Source organism: Neolamprologus multifasciatus, chromosome 5, assembly GCF_963576455.1.
Source record: "Neolamprologus multifasciatus chromosome 5, fNeoMul1.2, whole genome shotgun sequence".
Classification (NCBI taxonomy): Eukaryota; Metazoa; Chordata; class Actinopteri; order Cichliformes; family Cichlidae; genus Neolamprologus; species Neolamprologus multifasciatus.
This window is the reverse complement of record NC_140443.1, coordinates 21,475,155-21,500,164: the sequence shown is the minus strand read 5'-3', so window position 1 is coordinate 21,500,164 and position 25,010 is coordinate 21,475,155. Positions and strand designations below refer to the sequence as shown.

At 40.2% G+C, this 25,010-nt stretch overlaps 1 protein-coding gene, 1 long non-coding RNA gene and 1 other non-coding gene across 3 annotated transcripts; all 3 read right to left on the bottom strand.

Annotated features, from left to right (window-relative positions):
- Positions 1-421: 421 nt before the first annotated feature.
- LOC146518585 (uncharacterized) lies at positions 422-4,585 on the bottom strand. Its single transcript, XR_014874294.1, has 2 exons — positions 4,089-4,585; positions 422-732 (listed from the first exon to the last, which is right to left on the bottom strand). It is a non-coding gene; the product is annotated as an uncharacterized LOC146518585 (long non-coding RNA).
- A 7,968-nt stretch (positions 4,586-12,553) lies between these two features.
- Positions 12,554-12,626, bottom strand: trnaf-gaa (transfer RNA phenylalanine (anticodon GAA)). The gene has a single exon. It is a non-coding gene; the product is annotated as a tRNA-Phe (tRNA).
- A 287-nt stretch (positions 12,627-12,913) lies between these two features.
- Positions 12,914-24,809, bottom strand: gata2b (GATA binding protein 2b). The gene is made up of 6 exons (XM_085160321.1): positions 24,640-24,809; positions 23,973-24,401; positions 22,841-23,428; positions 21,112-21,257; positions 18,462-18,587; positions 12,914-17,607 (listed from the first exon to the last, which is right to left on the bottom strand). The coding sequence occupies exons 2-6, from the start codon at positions 24,196-24,198 to the stop codon at positions 17,326-17,328; spliced, it is 1,368 nt and encodes a 455-aa protein (XP_085016447.1). The 5' UTR covers positions 24,199-24,401; positions 24,640-24,809; the 3' UTR covers positions 12,914-17,325.
- Between the last annotated feature and the right edge of the window lie 201 nt (positions 24,810-25,010).

The following is a 25,010-nucleotide window of genomic DNA, read 5'->3' as shown; positions in this document are numbered from 1 at the left end:
TTTAGTTTTTTAATCGTTATGTCTCCGACCGGTCGATATCAGTTAATATACTGTTACTTTGCTTGCTAAAGTTGACTTCCTCTTACCTTTCCCGTCTCTCCCACGGTTGGGGCGCAGGGCCTCCAGTGTCCCGGCATCCTTGGTGTGTGGGCTGATTCTAGCCTGGCTTCCTGTCATAGAAAATTGCGGAACCATGTTCCCTACACACACACGGCCTCAGCAGCCTGCAGCCATAGGTGGTAAGACTGAGTGTGTACATGTGCGTGTGTGTGATATAGTATATGCTGCTCGCTCATGCAATATAGACCACTGTAAGAAAACTGTCACAATAAACCCATTCAAGGTGCTTTAGGTTCTCCGATATCCTGACACACACATAAAAACATGATTGATGAAAAAGCTTAATTTCTCTTTAGCACAGTGAGTTTTAGTCATACTTTTTAATGAAAAGCAGTGCACACATACATACAAAGTTACAGTAACCATGGTTTACAGGGTAACTGGGGTACTCATACACATGCAGGTGTAACAGGAGTACAGCTCAGTACAAGGTGTAATTTATAGGTGGAGAAGATGAGTAGGGTGAAGTTTCAGAACATGGACTAATAACCTCACGGCGTCACTCAATCCATGGCGATTGTGCCGGAGCTCCTTGGCTGCGTTGTTGGAGCAATCTGAGCAGCATTGTTCCCATATGTGGCCCAGAGAAGTGGTTCATGAAGGAAGTATTTTCTTAAATGACAATAAAAAGCACAATAAGAGGGTGTAAGCAAGCGGTTTGATCATGTGTAGATCACAAAGGATTCATTTTAGAAGAGACAGATGGATTTCCTTACACTGTGTGCACTTGAGTATGGGGAAGCTGAAGTGTGTGAAAATCTCAGAATGAATATGTGCTCACATGATATATTTGTTTTTGTAACTCACACAAATTTCTGTTCTTGAGATGAGATTTGGCCCATACAAAGCAGCGGAAAGATTTCTGCTTCACACATCATCTTATTGGTGTTTGACTTTGAATTTTGTCTGTTTTTTATTTTTGTTTTGCTTTTGTAAAGGTCAATGTCTCCAACCTCTAGACTGATGTAAGTGACTGGGCTTGTGCCTACACTGACTCCAGGACCTTCACAGTGGCACAGAAAACACATTGTGCTAAAACCAGCTGCCTAACCCCCCCCCACCCCCCTCTCCCTCTCTGCTTGTGGTGTGGTGACACAGCACGGATGGAGGCTATCTGACTCGCTCATCTGCAGATCAGGAGAACAAGACCTTAGAAGGAGTTGAATGGAGAAGAATGGGAAAAAGGAAGTCTAGTTCAATGAGAACTTTACTGACTGAGGAAGAAATGGGAAATTTCTTACTTATTTTGCAGACATATTTACCAGAATTTTGCAAATAAAATCATCTATTTTACCAAAAGTTTTTGAGATAAATTCAATGCCAAGTCTCTGCCAAGTGACTGCAGATAAACCTACATTCATTTTCTTTGAAATGCTGCTTTTTGCAGTATGTCCACTTTTGGCAGCTAATACTTTTTTACCCTCCAAAACATTTTCTACTCTCTTACACATTGCCTTTCTCCTTCCCTGCTGTGCTTCTTTTCACCATAAAGGATGGACTGGTCGTTACATAGCACTTTTTACTCTGCTTGTGCATTCAAAGCACTTTATACATCAAGCCTCATTCCTCCCGGTTCATACAAGCACTTTTCTTCCAACCACCTAAAAGTGTTTTCTACATACGATTCACACTCCAAATGCATGAATTCATTTGAGAGCAATTTTAAACTGAAAGCCCGGCCTAATTTAAATGTGATGAGCATATTTTTTTGCCCTTATTTTTCTTATTGCTGTTGCTAATATTGAGAGCTTTTTGCTTTATTAAATAGTGCAGTGAATGGAAGACAGGAAAGCAGTGAGACACAATAACATTGCTGAGTTGAGCCCAGACTGCTGCCTTTAACCACGTGGCTTATAGTCACCTTCTCAACCTGTGAGCAAAACCAAGGACTTGCTGCTAGTGTTTTCAATCACTCTAACCTCTTGCACACACTGTCTGTGATTTGATCATGGATCCAAAGGTTGTGGAGAGCTTAAACATCAATTTAGGTGTCTTAGGTTTCTGGCTTTGATGACACCAAACAGGAGTTTCTTGGTGCAAGCATCCACAGTGTCCAAGCAAGTAGGTGTGCATCAGGTCATGGGATGTTCAAAGGTTTGTGATTTGTGAATGCACCCCCCAGGGCCAGATTGTCAACACAGAGTTCTATTGTAACATCCTGAAGTGTTTTTTCAGTCTTTTCTCAGGATCTACCCAGCTCATGGTATTTGCAACTCACTGCAACTTTGTTGTCTTCCTTCAGTGAAATTAAAGCTGAAAGGTTGGTGTTTTTTTGACACATTAAAGGAGATCCAACACTCACCACAGGCATGCTAAATTAGCTGAATAAGACTTAATACACAACCGAAGCAAGATGGAGACCTTTTTGTTGCACAATTAAAATCTATATTTGCAAAAAACCTTTACTAATTGAAATTTTATTGGTCATGATGAAGGGTTACATGCAAATAAAGTTGAAAAAAAAACTTTTTGCATACCTGTACAAGTAGTACATGAATTAGAAAAGTGAGTTAACTGAGTTAACTGATCATCAATAAGTGTGAGGACCTCTATAAAAATAGACCTTTTGGCAATTTGCAGGTCTGAGGCATTCAGGTGTGTGTTAACACTATGTAAAATGGAGAGAATGTTGTCTCCAGGAGTTTAGCTGATTTAGAGTGGCAAGGTATGGTGGGTGTGTTCCGGTTAAAGAACACGGAGGCAGCTTCCAAGTTTAGGAGATTTATTCAGCTGTGGTCTGTAGTAACGATACATAAAGCAACTATCAGTACAGCCAGTGTTGGGAAGGTTACTTTTAAAATATATTCCATTACAGAATACAGAATATATGCCCCAAAATGTATTCTGTAACGTATTCCGTTACGTTACTCAATGAGAGTAACGTATTCTGAATACTTTGGATTACTTAATATATTATCATGCTGTTTACAACTACATGAATGTACTATTGCTGTGATTTATTACTGTTACTGAAGGTCCGCGGCTCCGAACGTAGTAAAGGGACCTCTGGCTAATACGGTGGGTTCTGTGTCGGGCTCATAGCCGAAAACTAGCTATACTTTGTTGTCTGGGTCAACCTTGCTAGCGAGAGACAGAGAGAGGCGTTGAAAGGCTGCTCCAACGGAACTTATTGTTTTTGGAGGAAAACACGAACACGGTGTACAGTCGAGTCTTAATAGCTTACTTACAACTGGGCTCGTCAGGCACTCGTCTTGGCTGCAGTGGTTATTATTATATTTTCATGCTTCCAGCTCCCGTTTTTGCTCGATGACAGCTCGTACTTTTCCTTTTTCTCCCTCCCTTGCTCACAGACACATAACGTGTATGGCAGTCCATTCTCCCTGCAGCACGGACTACACTGCCTATGATGCTACATTCTTTAGAGTTATACCTGTAGCATTCTGCCTATTAGCTTAGCACAACAACAACAAAAAGGCCTCTCTCACCCAGGAAACATGCAAAGAGAGCGTCACCCTGTAACCATGGCAACCATAACGCTGCCACCTGGAACAACAGAACGTAGCTGTCAAACAAAACCCAAACAGTCCTGACCCACCACAATATGAAACAGTAAAGTACCGAGTGTAATCCATTTATTTCAACAAAGTAACTGTATTCCAAATACCACCTTTTTAAACGGTACCTGTAACGGAATACAGTTACTCATATTTTGTATTTTAAATACATAACGGCGGTACATGTATTGCGTTACTCCCCAACACTGAGCACAGCACACATAAAACATTCAACATGCCCAGACATAATTCTAGCACAGAGATAGCACAAGGAACTGTATTCAACACTCACGTCTATAACAACTTTAACAATTACACAAGATTTATAATTAGCATTAACTAACTTAGTAGCTTACATAGCGTATTAGCATAGAATAACATTAGCATAGTCACGAGGTAACAAATACACACAATAGCAGCTGACATACTCAACAACATGTAAACAGAACTCACCTTCTGGCATTCACACAGAGCAGTAAACCAAAAACTACGAGATGCTGGTGAGAGGACACAAAGAAAAATGCTGGCTATTAGCAGCTACAAAGGCAGACTAGCAGCACATGGGACAGTGTGGTGCATTCAAGGAGCGTCAGCATAGATATGGTGAGATCAATACCGTAGGACATATCAATTTCCACAGCGAAAACACTATCTATAAACAAACCACAACACTTCAACCAAGCAAACAACGTGCAAACAGTGGGCTTTCTAACACTATGCTCCCAGCAGATTTATGCCAAGGTCAGACTGTGCAATGTTCAGAGAAACTGCAAAAAATCAAGAACTCCATCTTAGACTGCAAACCTCAGACTTGAATAAGTGTGGCTTTTTTTGAGGGGTTGCCTGGAGAAAGCCTCTTCTCTCTAAAAACCAAAATAAACAACAAAACATGGCAGCATGTTTTAGGTTTGAAAAATTGTATCTGAAAGAACGACAGAGCAAACAGAAATAATGCAGTGTTGTATTTGGTGAAAACCAAAAACAACACATCAACACAAACACTTCAAACCAAATGGCAGTGGTGGAGTGTGAGAATTTAGGCTTGTTTTGCCCAGGACCTGAGCACCTTGCAGTCATTGAAATGACCATGAGCTCCTCTGTATACCAAAGTGTTCTAGAGTCAAATGTGAGGCCATCGGTTCAAGAGCTAAAGGTTGGCCAAAGGTGTGTGATGTAACAGCAAAATGAACACACAATGAAGAGTGAAGGTGTTGCACTGGTCCAGTCCAAAGGCTAAACATCAATCTGATTAAATGCTGTGGCAAGACCTTAAGAGGTCATGACATAAATGAAAGCCCCTGAAGCTAAGCAACTTTCTGAAAAAAACACAACAACAGCAGCGTCCGATAAAGTAATGCAGAAAACTTTAACTTCCTATTTATTCCAAGGAATAAATAGGAAGTTAAAGTTTTTTTTGTCACATGACTGTATAAAAAAACCCTCATATGTAGAGTACTGCATTGATTTTGTTGCTTTGCATCCTTTTTACTATGCAGGAAGAGCTACTTTGACTGTTTTTTTGGACAACGCAGTCAGGAATGTCCATAGATGGTATAAAAGATGGATGAGCTACTGTAGATATTGCCTATTGGTTTGCGAAGTCCCATAAAGCCTCAAGTAAGCAGCTACTATCTTGTTGTGTTGATGAGTGAAGATCTGGACTTGTAGCTAACACACACTGAAACTCAGACTAGGACATGTGAACTTGACACTGAGACTGGCTCTAAACAGACATCTAGACATGACAGACTGAGGAGACAAAGAAACACAGAGAGATGAACATGGGACCAGGAAGGGAGAAAACACAGGGACAGGACTACAAATGGGACTACAAATGTATTCATGGAGGCTGAACAAAGAGACACCAGACAGACATGACTGGGGATAAAGGAGGTAAATAAACACATGGACAATGATGATAGGACACCGAAAGGGGGACAAACATAAACAAACGGGAAATGAGTAACTATATAAATGACAAACTCAGAGGCACTAGAAAATAACATCAGGAACTATAACATAAATGATCTTATACCTTCTATCCAAAACTCAGAATAGTGGGTCAAAGTCCCAGGATCATGATGATACCGTCTGTCAATTAATTAATCAGCAATGAACACTGCATGAAGAAGCATGAATCTGCTGTATCTGCCACCAACAAGAATCATTTTCAATTATTTCAATGATTCAACAATATTTTCCTTCCAAAGTTACAAAAGGCCTCCAGAAATACTGTATGAGAAGTTAAAATGCCTTTAGAAGACCTTTCTATTATAAATTCCAGTTTAAAAAAACATCTTAGAAGAATATTAAATATTGCTAACATTTGTTTTTAAGTTATATTACTGTTATGATCTTTTAAATACTTACATAACTTATCACATTATATCAGTGTAATAAATCTTCTTGCAGCCTATTACTGTTCAAAGGTCAATGCCTCAGCAATGCATGTGAGTGCATGACTGTGTGTTTTTGCAGGTCTGCCTGCACTATACATGTGACAGACTAATACTGCAGGGTTAAAGTGTTTAGGGAACACACATTGTCTTCTGGCTCATTGAGTTGTAGCAGCTGAAAATGCCTTCAGTGCTTTCTGTCCAAATAAAATGTCTCCTTTGCAGGTGACAAAACAACCTCATTATACTGGGGCTGTTTAAAAGACAATACAACTGGGTGCTATAGCCATCTCAACAATACTGTGTAATCAAAGATGTGAAGGAGCGGGTGGAGGAAGTGTGCAAATGGCTATAAAGGGTTGTAGGGGCTGGGTCTGCTAGTCTATATACTGCACTGAAGCTAAAGGTGCTACAGGTGAGGCGGATCCATGTCTTTTCTTTTTCACTGCCTCTTTCTCTCGGCGCTCATATCCACATCTCCAGTTTCTCTCGGCCCGATTTCCATCCCTCGCCCCACCTAAGTGTGTGAAAGTGTTTGAGAGTGTATCTCTTCTTCTTAGACAGTCTTGGTGTTTTTGTAAAGCAATCACTTGTGTGGGGGGGGGGGGTTCTGACAAAAGTGAAATTATTGTAATGAATTGTATGATTTTTATGAGGAATCTGTTGATGCTGAGCTTGGTGGTTGAAGAGTTGAAAAGATAAACTGCACAAATTGTGAAAGAAGAACAGAAGCAATAAAAAGCAGAGGAAATGAAAAGGCGCTGGATGGTGGAGGACGATAAGGGGCGCACTCGTCAGAAAGGCAATCACCTCAAATTTTTAAAAGTGAGAAAGAGAAGTGAGAAGAAACAGAGATGTGATGTGTCACATCAGGACACCTTTGCAATCAAAGCTGAAAGAATCCGAGGTTCACGAGTGTATGTGTATGTGCGTGTGTGTGTGTGTGTGTGTGTGTGTGCAGCTGCTTGCATGTATGATTTTTGATTTTGATTAGCTCATTATCAGGTCTGACCTTGTCACTTCTGTTGCTCCATGTGAGATATCATTGCTGTGATCTGCCTAAAGGAGATGAGTGTTGTAAACATTGCTGGAGGTGCAACATATCAGATATACATGTTTTCAAACACTCTACACTCATCCTGTTTTCAAACCTGTTAATCTCTTTCTCTTCTGTTTTTTAATTTGTTTTGCTTTTGCTTTTCTCCGTTAACAATTTTCTCTGTATCACATGTTTTTCATCTTGTTCTTCATTCTGCATTTGCTTTTCTCCAGTTATTGGTTCCCAGCCAACCGGGCCTCTGCTTTGAGCTGTTGTGTACTTTGCAGGTCACTTGAAGGTCAGGCGAGAGGCAACATTAACAGCAGAAACATTTGGCCTTCAGGATAAACTCCGAAAAGTAATTATCTCCTCTCCACTCAAACTCTGAAGCATCCTCGCTCATGGCCATCATAGGGCATAGTTATTTGTTGGAGTGAACTTGGTGTGCACGGCAAAGAAGAATGTGTCCGCTGCAGACGTGGCACTTTATGTAACACTGGAGAGGAAGTGAAAGCTAACATAGGGTAAATGGTGAATAAAGTGAAAGGGTTTAGAGACAACAGAGTGACAAAAGTAAATATCCATCCATCCTCTTTCACTTGTTCAAGTCTGTTGAACTTATCTCTATCATATTTTTCAGTAATCGTAAAGAATAATTTTGAGCTAGACAATATATGCCACTGTATAAATCCTGTTCATCACAGCCCATTTACCAATATAAATATGGATATTACATTTAAAAAACGCTTTAAAAAAGAATAATTAAATCTGATTAGCAGGTTAATTCATAACATTGTTGAATGAGTTATATTTTTTTATGGGCTGCGGCCTGGCATTGCTTCCAGTGGTGGCATGGAGATACCTGCTCAGAAATAAGAAAATAATGACGTCACATTGGCCACTAACATCTTCAACACGTCCTTTTTCCTTCTCATTCCCGTGATGCGTTCATGGTGCAAATGTAAACTTCCCAGTTGTACTTTAGCATTTAGCTAGCTACAGACGAGGAGCGAGTATAAGGGGAATAACATTGTTTTATTTTTAAGTGGCAGGTAATTTCAAATGCAACTTTTCAAACAGATTAACAAATATCAGCAGACGCACAAAGTGTTTCTGCAAAGATCTTCACACAGTGTCTCTGTGAGCTAAAGATTCAGCTGTGCAACACAAGATAGATGGAGAAATATGTAAGAAAGAGAGGAAAGATCGAAGATGAGAGATTATTTTCACAGGTAAGCACTCCTCAGCAACTGAGACATTATAGACCAGAAGTTTAATTCTCACACGTGTCGCCCTATTTTACTAGAGTTTTCAAACCAGATGTTGGAGCTGTACATTATGCATTACTGAATTATGTTTTTGTGAAAAAGTTTTGCAAAACAAATTGAAGTACACCACTTCTGCGCTCTGCAAAGGATTTACGAAAATGCCAGGCAGCTTAGTGCCCCCTAAGCTTGTTAGTTTGATATATTATGATAACATTTAGAAGGATTTGAAGTTGGTGACTCCTTACATCTGTCATACTGTTGCTAGGTTACATCAAGAGTAACAGATATCAATATATATTTAAATTATGATGCTGATTAGATTCACGTTTTATGTGACTAATGATTTTATGTGACTTATTTCTAATTAATTATTTCCCCTCACTACACTGCTATACCTGATCTTATGTTTATGCTATCCGAATGGAGCCCCCCACCTGTCAAATCCCACTTTAACACAGCATTGCAAATATCACTTTATACTTGGCTGAGGTGAAAAAACTAATATATAGATCAAAGCAATGTTATGAATTAACTAATACCGTTCGCTCGACTACTCAAAGCAAAACCTAAAATGTATCAAATCATCCATACGTAGAACCGATCCGTAAGACACTGAGCTGCTGCAAGCGTGCGCCACCATCCTACACCACCACCAAATATGACTTGTTTGGAAGGATTAATCATGACCTAAAATTTCCACTGTGGCTTCTTCTCTAACTTTACTCAATTTATTCTTTATTTAAAGATGAGACAAAAAGCTAAATGGCATCATCCTCTCAAGTCTTAAATAAGAGTAGAAAATAATAACTGAGATCGTGAATTGAAAGTCTTAAATTTATCAAAAGAATATCATCATTGTTCTTTTTATTCTTGCCACCACAGTCTCTTTGGTGGCTCTGTGTGTTACTCCTGTGATTGACAGGCATCCTGTGCAGAAGAGACCCCACCTTTAGCTCTGCATCTAATGGGATAGCCTCCAACATCCCCCCATCCAACCCCCCCCCCCCCATGTCCTTTTAATTATGGCACCTTGGTGAGTTCTGTCCTTTTTCAGTGGCACCTGAAGCAATCATCTCAAAGGCTAATTCATAATGCTTGGACAGTTATCGTGCTTATTTGTGCTAAATGTAGTTGGTAACTTGGAGTGTATTCATTAGGTAGTGTGTAAATATATTTGCTCAATGTTGCATAAGCGTGTGCACTTCAAGCAAACCCCAACTTTTAGCGTATATAGGCCAGCATAGGTAAGATGTACCTGAGATGTTTTGTCCCTCCTTCCCGCTTTCTTGCCCTCTCGGCCTAGATACCCTGCCTCTCAGATTTCCTGAGGGCTGAGCCCTGGGCTTTTTGTCAATTTTGTTATAAGATAGTGGGGCCCAGACGCCCAGTCCCAGGAGCCCTAACACACAGCGCATTAGCCAAGTGCCTACAGTGTAGTACTGTCAGGCAGATGTATTTCTCCCTCCTCTGTCCTGAACCCTCCTTCTTCCTTTCATTGGCTTAACAGGCAGAAGAAAAGAGGTGATTGTTTGGGGACAAGAGGGATGAATTTGTCTGCCTCAGACAGGAGAAGAAAAGCAGTTTGAAAGGGACTTGTCAGTGGTTGTGGATCGGGTGGTTGGAGGGTGTCCCACTTTTCAGAGAGAATGCACCGTGTGTCAGCATGTTCTACCTTTCCTCCCGAGCCCAGTCTACAGTCACAGTGTGTGTCTGTAGTGTGTATGTGTATGCTTGTGTCATGTTATGTGGAGTGAGTACATCAGTGTTTGTGTCTCATTTACATTTTTATTCCAGTATGGTTAGATGGGGACCGGTCTGCATGTATTTGTAAAACAGATACTCGAACCTCTTGCTGGAATTAAGTCATTCATTTTCTGTTTGTTACACTGTAGAGAAAGTTGTGTCATTGTAGAGTTTTTTTTAAGTTTTGCAAAGGTTTGTGTTGTTTCAAGGGTCATCAAGAATCATCACACATAACACAGGGACCTCTCTAATGCGAAGTAATGGCTGGAACTGCTTTTATTTGCAGTCTGCAGACAGATGATAGCGATGATGGTCGTATTTAAAGCTGGTCTTCTATTTTTTTGCTCAGTCAGCACTGAGCTGTGGTCAGTGCATGTACAGTTCTAAGGATACAGTACATAGTACTGAAGCACGGTGAAGTGGCTGTGTCTACCTTTATCTGTGCTTTAGAGCTTAATTTTTGTGCTTCAGGCTTTCCTATTAAGCAACACAGTAAATATGTTCTCTTCCATTCCTTTCATGCCCTTTCTACATTGAGTGTAATCCTTTTCCAATTGCAATTATTGCATCTTTAGTTTTTGCTTTAAATGATTTGAAATTTAAAGTCTTTAAGCTCAGGAGTTATTTGGAGCTGGAAGTTGATGCCATTTGCCAGGAGTTTTGGTGCTATGGAGGATTTTTTCTGATAACGGTTTCCCTTTTTCAGTCATTTCTGTCCACTCTTTGACACCAGGTGAAATAACGCAGATAACTAAAACGGAAAGAATACTGAAGTTTTACGTTAACTTTATTTTAAATAGTTAACTATTAAAATCTCACCTCATTTTCTCTCTGTAAAATGTAACATGCTAACAGGTGTCACGCTAATGCAGTTTTACACCTTTGCATTATTGGTCAATTGTGTTTCTGTGTCTTTAACCAGCAAGAAGCCTGATATTTTAATCACACACCTCCACTGTTTTTTTTAAAGAAAAGACATTTCAACAGCTTTAATAAAGTGCATCTATTAACAAACCAAACTGGATACCCTGCATATGTATTTTCTAGAGGTGGGAATCACCATACATCCCATGATACGATATTATCACAATACTTAATGCACGATACGATATTATTGCAATTTTTTAAAAATATTTTGCGATATTCAGATTCTGTACATAAAGGTAAACTTTATCAATATTCATTTTATCTAATAACAAAGTCTCACACTCAGTCTTTCTCTCATTTCAGTTTTATTGTTGACAAACTGAACGGTTTGTATTACAGTCTAGTCCAACTTAACTAAACGCAACCATCTGGTACAATTATAGCTATTCTGAACTATGCAATTTGTGAAAACTATGCAGCCCCTTCAGCAACTGAAGAATTTGAAAGTAAATTAAAACAAAATATAATTTTACATTAAATAAAAAAGTTTTAAACTTAATTAAAATAAAACATGTCTTAAATTAAAATAAGTAAACTGTCATGTTTATTGCTGCCAAAAAAAAAGTTAAACACATTTGGACAGTGAAGGAATGTCAGGATTCTTGCTCAGAAAAAGGATCAACATGCTCTGAAGTCAGAGCATGTTCCAGTCCACAACAAACAAAATATCTGTAACAAAATATCGATTTCTGCTGTCCCTGTATCGATACATTATTAGCAAACAAAATATCACGATACTACACAGTATCGATTTTTTCCCCCACCCCTAGTATTTTCCGTATTTTGCCCATTTCTTATGCAAAACTGAACCCTTGTGTCCACTATAGCTGTAATAGAAAGAAATACACTTTTTGGCCATTAACTCACCTAGGTGGGTTAATGTGGGTTTTATTGACAGTTGGATGCATATAATCTTATACCACTCAATTTTCAAGTGAAGCAAACACAATAACTGTGCTTATGTTGTGTATGTTGTGAGGACATGTAGGGCTTAGTGCATATGATGAACTGAGCAGGTGATCTGAATGTTCTGGCTCCATAATAGTCAGGAAATTCCTACAAAATGTATTCATAAATGTGCATAGTCAACATATTTCTTTCTTTTTATCCATAACACATGATCCCTAACATGTTCCTGTTGTGCACTTTCATGCTTGCCAATGCACTGCTTAGTAAAATATCAAATTTATCCTCTGTGATCGGCATTCTTGTGTCTTTCTCTCTCTTTATCGGCAAAACAAATACAGAAACTTTGTGAGGTGGTTTCAGTTCAGTTTCATGTGAATCCATATGAACTGTCTGTCGTCTCCAACCAGCACTTTTGTTTTTTTAAAAACATAAACTTTATTGATCTCGTGGGGAAATTCCTCTCTGCATTTAACCCATTCACTCAGTGCAGCATTGGGCAGCCACCAATCAAGCGGCCAGGGAGCAGCGTGTAGGGATGGTAGCTTGTTCTGGGATTTTGAACCCCTGACCTTCCGATCATGGGGCCACCACTCTACCTACTGAGATATCCCTGCCCCAAAAATCATCCACCTGTATTGCCAAAACCCAGGATTGGACCAGGGACCTTTAGATCTTCAGTCTAACACTCTCCCAACTGAGCTATTTCGGCAATATATGCTGATATTATATTACTAACATAGTTTCTGGACGCCAATATGCATAAGTTTTGGACTAAAATAAAACTTGGGCTACAGAATTAAAGACAGATAATCCTTCAAAAAGTCTGCTTTGATTTAAAAGCTATAAAAGGAATCTCAGCAATATTTTATTTTTAAATTTTTTTTTTTAATTTCTGGTTTCATTTTATCTGTGAAAAGTGCTATATAAATACATTTTACATACTTACTTACAATATAATCAACTTTCTTAAGCTGAAACTATCCAGGAAAAAAAAAATTAAAATATAATTTCTTAATTTGCGTGTAATCATATTCTCACTGCTTGCCTGCTTTCAATTCAGCAATAAACACAACCATAATTCAGCACTTAAGGATCCAGACCTAATCTGGGTGAGTTGTTTTCTTCCACTGCTCACTGACACCCCCTCCCTTCATCATTATTAGTTTTCTGCGTTGGGTTAAACACCGGTCCTTTTACCTTTCATCTCCTTTATCACATCGGTCTGCTAAGACTCCTCTGAAGTCACTTCTGTCCTTGTTTTTGATTCCAGTAATTGAATTTAGTAGAAAAACAAATGGAGTTGTTGCAATACAGGTGGGAGTTATAAATCTCACTTGTGAGGAGATTTAGGATGCCCACCCAGTCCTAAACCCTTCGTTGTGCCGAGGTCCCCAGAGAGGTTCAACTCTGCAAAATGACTCTCATTACTTGGCTGCTTTTTATCTCCTATTTATAGCAAGTCTCATGTTTTTGCTTTGTCATATTTTTGGGGAGGACGTGGCCTTTTAAAAGGGTCTGTGAACAAGTCTGTGGGAGGCCTTGGAAGAATAACAGAGAAAGTGCTTCCAAGGTGAGAGGTCGTGAAAGTCTTGAGATGAGGCCGTAGGCTGCACTTAGGTTGACCCATAGCTGTACGTCTCTGGGCTTGCTGCCTCAGGCGAGGACACTCTTCAGTTTTCTTAGGAACTCCTGCACTCACAGACGCTTCATAACTCTGATATGCATCAGAGATTAGAGACAGAGACATTCCGACACGGAGTATGTTTATGCTTGTTTACATTCTTACTGATTGTTTTCACACTAATTCCATGCTTTTTAAAAGCACATGCATTTTATCCTTGTTTTGTGCAATTTTAAAATCGGTACGCAAAAGCTTCAGAAATTAAAATCAGCTCTAGATACCAAACACTGCAGCTACTGTTGGGTGTTAAGGTTTTGAGTTAGCTCGTGTGGCTGCACAAACACACAATAAAGCGTTTCTTTAACTGTAAAGCATTACTTCTGTTCACTGTGAAACAAAACACAGGACAGCCCTGTGAAATATCACCAAAATATGAAATGATTCTAAGCTCCTTGTGCATCTAAATTGTGACTCAATTATGTAATTTTTTTAAGCTGTATTTGTGGCTTAGTCATCTAAAGCAGATCTCAGGTTATTTGGATTGGTTTCTATAATTTCTGTGTGCAACTAAAACCCAGTAACAGCTTTAAAAGATAAAGATTTTTGATTTAAAAAAAAAACAATTATTTGAAAAACTATGTAATTTGTATACGTCTTACATCACTGCTATATTAGTAACAGTCTGTTAAGAGTGTATTTCGTAAGAGTGTTAACGAATGAGCAGATGCAACTGGTTAAGTAACGATGGGAACATATGGCTCAGCCAGCTCCATTTCTGTCAACAGCGCTAATCTCCGCTGCCAAGTAAAGTAACCTGTTTATTAGAAAGTGCTGCTTCATGACAACAAAGGCTAGAGGGGTAACTCAAGCACACTGAAACTGTACCATTGCATTTTACTGAAAATGCCAGCTTGTAAAGATGGAGAGCGTCAAAGAGGTCAGTGGGTGGGTTCGTTACACCATGACATGCTGCATGTCCAGGTCAGACAGTGGGTTTTTTATTTTTGGTTTTACTCTCCCGGGAGCAGTCAAAACAATCTGTAACCACTACAGCAGCACATTATAACCAAGTTTAAACTATTATTAATATTTAAATACGTTAGCAAGATAACAGCATGCACAAACAAACATTTGGAGCCGGCTAAATAATTTGGTTTCCCCTTCCTTTTTAGTGTCTGCCATGCTGAAATTATTCACACATTGCCATTTGGTGCTGAGCAATTAGTGTAGGGTGGAGGACCTGGGTTTGAATCCACTGGATGGCTGAGACTACATGTATGTGGAATGTGTATATTCTCTGTTTGCCAGCACTCTGGCTTTCTCCAATGTTATATGCCAGGTTAATTGGTTTATTGATTATTCTAAATTGGCAGCAGGTGCAATTATGAGAGAATGACGTCTGTCTCTATGTGCGAGCCCACCTGTGATTGACTGGTGACCTGTTCACAGTGTACCCTGCCTGTGCCCTATGGCAACTGAAATCATTATTAAAATTGATGAATTTTATGAACAGCCAAATGAACAGTTGGTGTTTGGTGGTTTTAACAGAGATTTTTCACAGGGAAGGAGCATTTGGTTGTGGATTTCTTGGGGTTGAGCATGCTTGGGACTGCTTGGGTTTAGTACCAGGAATTGGCAACATATCGTTGCTCACAGCCAGAACACCATTGTGAAAGGACCGGTTCACATCTGGTGTAGGCAGAATTCGAGGAGGGAAGAATGATTAAAACAATACTGATACTCTCATTAAAACAGAAGATGCTCTAACTGAATTCCTCTGCCAATACTGAAAAGCAAATAAGAGAAACTAATATATTGATGTAGATGTACTAATATTACAATGCAGTTTGATTGCTTTTTTTCCTTATTTGGAGTAATTTCTCTTGTTCAGTTACAAGTAGGGATGGGTACCGGTATCGGCACCGGTTCTGACATAAACGGTAGTAACCAGACCGCCGTAAAGAAGAACGGATGATGATAGCAGCAGCAGCCGTTCTTCTCTGGGTGAGTAGCTTAATGTTGTTCGTGTGTCATTTACGCTGAGTAGGCTAACCACGTTATTACATTAATGCATGTAAGGTGAACTAGCAAACACCGTCGTAGTTACATGCAGCTGTCTTCTTGTTTGATGGCAGATACTCAGTTCATCCTGGCCAAAAAGGCTAAAATGACCAAAGAAAAAGTGGGAAACAGCTAAACATGAGAGGTTTTTGGACAAAGTTTGTGTTTTTTCCATTGTTTAAGCACTGCTTCCAGCCAAGAGTGATGCCATAAATACCCTATAGCTGCAGAAAAGACTAACATTGTTATCTTTTTACAAAAAAACAGCTGAACGTGAGAGGTTTTTGGACCATTTTGTGTTCTCCATTCTTTAAGCACCGGTTCGAGCACCGTTTAAGCACCGGCACCGTTTCAAAAGTACCGGTTTGGTACTGGTATCGGATAAAACCTAAACGATACCCACCCCTAGTTACAAGGATATCTTTAAATCTAATTGAGTATTGTATTTGTGACATATGAGCACACTGAGAAGAAACATAAACAATAAAGACAATAAAACACACCTTCCAGCAAAGAGGAATGGGATGAAACAACTTCTTTGGTATACAAGGATTTGTGGACTTTTTTTCATTTAAGAATAAGTTTATAAATTAATATCATGACGGAAATAAGTGTCTTTAGTCACAACTCCTAGTTTTATATATATATTTTTTATTATTTTTTATCGCTAACAGTATGCAACAACCACCCGATTGTGTGCTGTCTTACTCTGGATGGTGTAAGATGAATATGATACAGGTTATTCTAAACACTGAAACATCAACATCAGTGTTGGAGGACCTTATGAAGGTAAAATCTCATGCTCCACTGAGGAACAAGAACACAGAAAGGATGCAGATTACCTGATGTACACATGATTAACGTAAATATCAGTACACAGAAGTAAATCAGCCTGTCTGTACCTGTGATTTGGACAGATGGAACTTTCATGAGGCGAAAGCTTATTTATGTGAATTTTTGTATGTATTGCCCTCTCAAAGACTTATATTTGAACTGACAAAAAAAAAAAACATGATAATGAACATGATTTTTTTTTATTTCTTAAGAGTATAAATGTTGACCTGCTCAAACAAAGCGCTTCAGCTAAAAATATATTTATAACTGGGATAACAGTGTCCGTATTATGATTCAGGTAATATAGTCCAAAAAAAAAGAAAGAAAATAAATTATCTGAATAACAATATTACTTATAATAACAATAATTATAATAAACAGTGTCAAATTAGAATTCATAAACTTTTTCTGTTTGCTTGTTTCTTTTGTGAAAATTCCCATAAAATTGTCCATGAGAAAAAAATCCAGCATATATTCTTTTAAAGTTGCGAAGGGGATCTCTCTTTCTGGGGCACCCCCCTTTGGTCGCACATATTTACAATATTCACAGTAACTACGAACCTGTTCCGCACACGTTAAACTGCACTCAGGCCGTCAGCGGGAGCGCATGTTTGAGGTGCAATGACATTTTTGTGTTTACATGTCTGTGCCTGACTGAGAGGAAGCAGATTCGTTTTCCATCAAAATTGGTACCTATAGATAAGGAGTAAAAGGTCCTTGACCCTCATCGCACATCTTTTCTCCGACCCACCACTGGCATCATCAGTCGAGATGAAGACACACAAACCGGGTGCCTGTAACACTGTACACACAGTCCTCTAGTTTAGACCCTCATCCCACTTCATGTAACCATCTCAGATTCTTGTGGGCAACTCTACACCACCTCACCCTCTCACCCCATTGCCGTTACCATGTTGGAGTGGTGTGGGTGGCTGAATGACGGGTGTATCGGGGTGGGCGTAGGCAGCATGTGTCCAGTGTGGCTAAAAGGTGGCAAGTGGCCCATGGTCATGTGACCGAGAGAGGCGGCGCTGAAGTGAGCGCTCTTGTCGTGCAGGCTTTTTGAAAACTCCTCGTAGCTGTCGCTGGGCCGCTTGCTCTTTTTGGACTTGTTGGACATTTTGCGGTTGCGTGTCTGTATTCCTTCCTTCTTCATGGTCAGAGGCCGGTTCACCTGCACAGAGAAAGTTTGGTGAAGAGGTGAATAACGAGGTTAAAGTTTGGTGCTGGAGCTCACACCTAGAAGTATTAAATGTTTGTGAAAATAGCAAAATATATTTCAAAAGTCGAAAATCAACTATGCATTAATCCATTACTTCTTGCTTGTCCTGTCTGTAGCCGTTGGTTCCCACTGCAGTGTAAACCTTGTAAAGCTAGTTTTGTATTTACTGGACTATAATTTTTCATCAAAATATAAATCAATATATGTCAAATCAAAGAGGACTAAATTGTCCAGCTGTTGGGGACAGTTTTCAGCTGCTAATTAATACACAATGCACTCCAGGGACTGGTCACAGCAACAGCATCATTAATCATGCATGGTGGATTAAATACAATAAACTGTAATACACATGCTTGGCATCAAGAAGCAGCACCACTCAGTGCAATTCACTAACTACAAGTTATAAACACTGTCAGTGTTTATTAGCACAAATAATTAATTATTTGTTGTTTTTAAAAGAGAAATATGCACATCCACGACCACAGAGTCCTTTTTTTTATACCTTGAGCTTTAATGCTATTCATATGGAGGCTGGGCTTGTGGCAGTCCCACTACATAACAGTCCCACCATTGTGACTCTCAAGGGGATTACGCCTACCATGGAAACAATAAAGCACAAAGAAAGAAAACACCAACGAATGCAACAGTGTCTGAGAGTAAAACAACCCTTTGTCTCTCTCTCCCCCTTTCCTCTCTGTCCTCTCCCTCTCTTTTCTGCCTCTCCTATCACTCAGCAATCAGGGTAAACTGCCCGCTCACTTCCCGTCTACTGGACCCCAAACTGGGGATCGAGGATAAAAACTTACATTGTGCAGTTTATAGTAGAGGCCGCAGGCGTTGCACACCGGGTCCCCATTCGCATTACGCCTCCAGAGTGTGGTGGTGGTCGTCTGACAGTTAGCACAACAGGTGCCTGCTCGTCTGGCTGCAGACTGGAAGAATAAATATCAAGCTCTGATTAGAGCACAGGAAAATAAGGCATGTATGCAGAAATCTAGAATAGGCTTAACTTTCTAATCCAGTGATTTATACTGTTTTGTGACATTAAGGTTGCAACTGTTGACTCACAAAATTTGTTTTTATTGGACCAAAAGAAATAATAATAATAATCAAATTGTGGAGAATGCTCATGTTGTGTTTCCATGAGCATGTGTGACATTTTCAAATGCTTTGTTTTCAACCAACAGTCCAGTGACATTTAATGATGACATTCGCTAACATGGAAGAATAAGAAAAACACAAGCTGGCAGTGTTAAAATCAGTGGATCTTTGTGACCTTTACTAATAAAACTATGATTGATCACTAATTGTTATTATAAAAACAAATGTATTGGTGACTAATAGTGGCAGCTCTATTTAACTGATGTTAAATAGCTCCTCAGTGTATTCACAGTTGATATAAAATGTATTATTATGATGTCATGTGGGAAATAGATTTTGATAAAGTATTGTGGTAACATCAGTGACTTCAAATTATGTTTATGCCCCGTTTAAAAAAATAAATTAATTAAAAAGCCAAATGAATCTGGGGTCATACGTCACACCTAATTGCGTCATGCTTTTAGGTGAATCCTTTTTTCACTGAACACCATCATGACTCTAAATGTTCCAGTAATTGGTACTTCACTAAAAATTAAGTGTGACGTCGACGCGTCGTTGAAGCATTTTTCCAGCTTTTTTCTTTTTCTTTTTTTTCTGTGAACAGAGTGAAAGTAAGCGTACCCGGGGTGCACTGTGGCACACATCAACAGTTAAGCTTTGCCCCTTCTCCTTTTGTTTAATTTTTTTTAATGAAATGAATTTGCTTTCCTTTCTGTGTTGTGGACGGAAAACCTGACCACTAGAAAGTGAGGTCTAAGCTTGCTAGCTAGTTAGGAGGCCGCAGGAGGAAGCTGGCACTGGCCCGCCGCTTTATCTGGACCGGTCAGATATCCGGATAGGAAACAACTGGAAGGCTTCTGAATACAAGACGCATTCGGAGCTCTGCAAGCCCGGGCCGACGTATACGGAAAGCATGCGTGATATATGATCGTATATGCATTTATTCTGCACTTAATGGCGTCGGGATTTTTTTTCAAATATTATTATTTTTAGATAAAGCAGAGAATGAATCCTCTGCTATTATCCATCTCTGCTGAAAGGATTTAATTCGGGAAGTGACAGCCTTCAGCGCGCGTCAGCCCGTCTGATCAATGCAGGTTTTTCTCTGGCCGATTCACGTTTATATTTACAGGATTATTAAGACAAGACCTTCTCTTGTTTTGTGCTTGGTCTCAATTATTAGCCTTTCCTCATTTTCTTTACCATCTTTCCTTCGGTGCCAAGGTGTTTTGCGATGTTTGTATTTCGTCGTCCCTCCCGTAGCCAGTGGGATTCAAATATTACTTCTACAGAACGCTATTCTCATTAGAACAAATTACACTTTGACATGTTTAACTATATTAGTTCCTTCGGGGGCTCCTAATGTATTGATCCGCTGTGCCTTTGGTCCGAGCTTTTTAAAGCGCTCTCCACAAATCCTGGTGTAAAGTGTTGTGGCCCACACAGCTACACAGCTGCCTCCTACTGCAGCTGACAAACTGTAAACACAGCAGGTGAGCAGCTGCAGGTGGCTCCACGAATGCATTTCAGGTACAAAGATCTAATTATTTATTTATTATTATTTCATTTTAATACTCTGCAGCCAAAAGCTGACGCTGAAAAAAATACAAAAGCTGGAAAGTAGCATTCTTGTTGCTTCTTTCCTTAAAATTAGATTTCACCATAACTGTGACTTATCTTGTGTTAACTGTGTTAAACAATTGCTAGATGAATTCACAGTAATCAGTGGGATGGGTGTGACATAAAGTTGGAGCTGAATGCTGACCTACTTCCCTGTGAAGCAGTTCATAATAGGAAATATATGTTGCTGATGATTCAGTTCTTTATTGTCCCTTTAAAACAATTTGTCTGACAAACAGCTTTGTTTTGCTTTGTTTACTTACACACACACACACACACACACACACACACACACACACACACACACACACACACACACACACACATAATCTTTACTAAATCCCAGTCACCATACAAATTGTCAAAATATCAGCACAGCATATAGCAGCATTATGACCCATACAGTGTCAGCGAGGCTCCGAGTTGTTTTGATGGATAGTAATGATGGCCCTGCTATCGATGACAGTATCAGAAGTAGCTGTAATAATGATAACAAAACAATTCAGAGAGACCCACTCTGCGAACAGTCTGAGCTAAAGGAGCAAGAGGTGAGTGAGAAACACAATTCCTGGAAACTGATTGGGAAAATATAACTTTCCTGGAATTGTACCTCATTCCCCTCACCCTTCACCTTACACTCTTTTATTTACTACCCTCCACAATGCATACACACAAACACACACACGCATGCATGCATAGCCATTCAATTCCATATAAAGAGAGCAATGGACTCACCAGCCTGCGTTTAGGCTTGATCAGTGGTCTGTTCTGGCCATTCATCTTGTGGTACAGCCCACAGGCGTTGCACAGGTAGTGTCCAGTGCTGTCACGTCTCCACAGAGGTGTAGAGGTAGCTCCACAGTTTACACACTCGCGGCCCTCTGAAGGAGAACACACATGGACATTTGTAAAAACGGCCACCTAATTTAGAGCTTAGCCTGCGGGCTGTATTTATTCTTGGTGTTGATGTGTGCAAGTGTGCGCGGACATGTTTCATTTAGGTGGCAAGGTTGATGTGGCAGCTCTCCCAGCAGTTGTAATTCACACTGACAAACAACTTATTTTAAGATCATTAAAGGTAAAATAATCTGCTTTTGTATCAAGTGATGCTTTATTTAGACAACAAAATAATGTCTAAATGTGTTATACTAGACAATAAAGTGACTCTTTCAGAATTTACACTATCAGATGCACAAAGGAGCCAAAAGCTGACTTTAATGTTCATTTCTGCTTCATCCTCAATTTCCAAGGCTTCAACATCAAGTCTTATTTTTCTTCTAAAATAATTCTTGACATAAAACACCTGTAACGCTACATTAAATACATTTAAATATTTTCAAGTACTTAAAAAATGCCATATAATTATGTTGCTGTCAAAGAAATACACTTGTAGCCAGTTAGGATTTCATACGTCATAAGAATAATAATTAATAAAAAGATAGTTTGGGTTTCCCTGGACTTTATCTCTGGTAACAAGTTGGTCAAACACAATCAGGCTTGAAGCTGATCTGTTATCAAATAACAATCAGGACAATGTATTAATGTCTTATGTAACAGAGAAGCGACTCTTAGCCTAAATACTGAGGTTTTTGGCTCCGTGCGCCTGCGGATCATCCTTTCACACCTCTGGGCTGGATCCAGTTCACTGTTCGCGCGGCCAGCTCAGGCAATTACAAAGTCACGCTCAACAAAAGAGATTTATCAAAGTGGCTCTGTGCTGGAGATCTGTGGAGTGTATGCTCCGGTCTGTAACATCATTCACTCCGAGAAAACGCTGATAAAAAAAAAAAGTATTTAGTAGTTGTTTTTCTACTTGTGTTTCCCAAATGTGAAAAATTAATGAGGCAATCAGCACAGCGTGCACATAACAACTGACTGGCTGTGTTTAGTGTAAATTGCGGAGGAACTCAGTGGAGAATTAGGACGTAATTCATAAATACATGCTACTCTAAATATTTAAAATTATTTTTATTTAATTTTATTTAATAGCAGCTATTGTGTTGGTGGTGATACTAACTGTGGCATTCAAAAACTACTCTAGGTTTAATAAACAGTTGGCTTGTATGTTTTTTTTACTGACTGGCCATAATTACCGAGAGTGAAAAATCAGTTTATTATTATTAACAAATTGCGTGAATTTAAAGGAGGTTAAAAATCGCCAAAGCCAAGCGAGTTACGCAAACCAAGATTTCTGCTTCCTAAGTAAAAAAGCCCAAACAGCAGGGCGCCACAGATCGTTTTAAAAACGCATACATTGCTTTGCTTTGTGATTTCCCATGAGTTAGACATTCTTTAGGTTTAGTTTAGGCTGGTAAAAAAAATTAAACTGAACCGCTTAAACAAAAGTCCTGCAATAAGATCGTTACATAAACCATAGACAAATTTTACATACAGGTTCTGGCTGTGTAATTTCACATTTACTTTGTTTTATGTGTGTATTTAAATGTGTGTGAGCTGGACTCACCGGTGCAGGACCGTGTCTTGCCTTTGTTCTTGGTAGTGAAGCTGGATGAGCCCAGCAGGCTGCCCGGGTGGAACAGGCTGCTGCCGTACTCGTGGGCCGCTGGGAAAGAGTAGGGAGCGTACGTCGGTATGGGGTGGTGGGTGGTGGGGGTCTGGGCGTTCATGGAGGCCAGGCTGCTTCTCAGCGGACTGGAGCCCTCCATCTTCATGCCCTCTGGCAGAGACACTTGGTATTTGATAGATTCCTTCTCGTCGATTCTGGTAGTGGACGACGGAGACGAAGCCCCTGGATCCGGCGACACGTCTTTGGGTGGCGTAGGGGGGAAAGTGTACAGATGAGTGCCGGAGTGGGACGGCGGCGTTAAAGAGGATGCTGAGACCGTGTTTGAACTGCTGCTGCACGGGTAAACGGCGGAGAGAGCGCCGGGGGACGCAGAGCCAGGGTGGTGCAGGCTGGGCTTACTGAAGGGGCTCACGGCCCAGGCGTTGTGGTGGTGAGCCGAGAGGGCAGGTTTTCCTCCGTCCAGCCACGAAATCCCCGGGCTGTGAAGGAGATGAGGCCGACAGACCTGAGTCCCCGTCAGACGAGCTGTGAAGCAGAAGCAAACTTGTTATTGTGGAGCCGATTCCGACTGTGGCGGCTGCAGGTTTAGAAATAGCAAAGACTTGTTGATACACAGGCCTGATTTAAACATGTTAATAAAGTAGCATAATATCTTTGTAACAGAAATGACAACAGTATGAACTATGCGTGCGTAAAAGCAGGTTAGGACTGCACTGCAAAAAATCTAATCTAATAAAATAAATAAAAACAAATAAACCATCCAGACTGTGAAATACAGAAGCATAAGCATTTGGGTCAATGTAAAATGCCCCAGTTTATAAGAATCATAAGCCTGCGATGTATTTATAGGCAACATAAAATAGAAAATAAATTAACAGACGTTTTCACAACAACCTGCAGGTAAATTTCAGGTTAACTACTGCCTTTTTAATGCCGTGACAAACATAAACTCAGCGCACATGTAGAAATGTGTTTTCTCTTGTTTCTGATAGACTCCCGATAAGCCAGCTGTTCCTGAGTTTCTGTGTTTATTCGTTGAAGTTGCACGCCTGCGTTAACTCCATCTTACCGTGCGCCTGGCTGTAGGACACTCTGGCCCTGGCAGGGTTGGGGTAGTATGGGTTTCCTTGTGAGTCCAGGTGATTAAAGAAAACATCCACCTCATCCGGAGGCAGGAGCTGCGCCGTGGGCTCCATGTAGTTGTGCCCCAGGCCGGGATGGTGAGAGTCTGGGTGTTGTCCGTTCAGCACGGCGTGGGGATGCACCCAGCGGGGCTGATCGGCCGCCACGTCCATCTCTGTGACTCTCTGTACTCTTTGTTCACAAAGTCAAATGATATCCAGGTAGGAAGGGGACAGAATACCCCTGAAATATCTCTCCTTCACGAGGTTTTCACTCTCGTCCACTCACAGCACAGAACTGGAGCTTTGGTTTTCGTCCCTCCCTAACTCAGCTCCTCTCCTCTCCTGAACATCCAGTCGAGTTTGACACTGGAAACCTGCAACAAGTAAACATCACAGGTTAATATTTAAAACGCAGAGGTATTGTGCAGGCTTGTAGGCATCGGTGCACTAAATGCAGATCGTATGGATGAATCCGGTGCACTAATGATGCAGCGGTAGCAAAAAACTAAAACAAACACACACACAAAAAACAAAAACGAAACACATATCATTCTTTATACCCATCCACAGGCTGATATTCTGCTGTGCGACAATAAGGTAAACATATCTTACCTTTGACAATATTTTATCTACAGTATCCGGTCGGGTGATTCCTCTTTAGAAAACGGCTGTCTGTCCGCGTTTGCTGCTGCAGGTCCTCTACAGTTTACGATTGTGTTTGTCAGAGTAAACTCTGTCCACTGGGACTTAAAGCAACACGTATAACTGTGGCTGACAGCGCGGGGCCTGGCTTGTTAAGCTCATAGGCGGAGTCTCCAATAAAGCTTGGACCCAGCCAATTGAAAACTACCTCCGCAAAACCTCAGAGGCAGCGCCTGCGCCCAGAAAATCACTGAGACATTTCTGTAATATTCCTGCAGACATTGTCTGGCTGCTTGAGGCCAGGCGTGTGCAACTTTTATTGAATTTTAGGTCACACGCTC

Coding starts and splice junctions, on each gene's coding strand:
- gata2b (XM_085160321.1), bottom strand. CDS start 24,198: ATGGACGTGGCGGCCGATCAGCCCCGCTGGGTGCATCCCCACGCCGTG. Junction 23,429..23,972: donor GTCCTACAGCCAGGCGCACG/GTAAGATGGAGT, acceptor TCTGCTTCACAG/CTCGTCTGACGGGGACTCAG. Junction 18,588..21,111: donor TCAAGCCTAAACGCAGGCTG/GTGAGTCCATTG, acceptor TTATTCTTCCAG/TCTGCAGCCAGACGAGCAGG.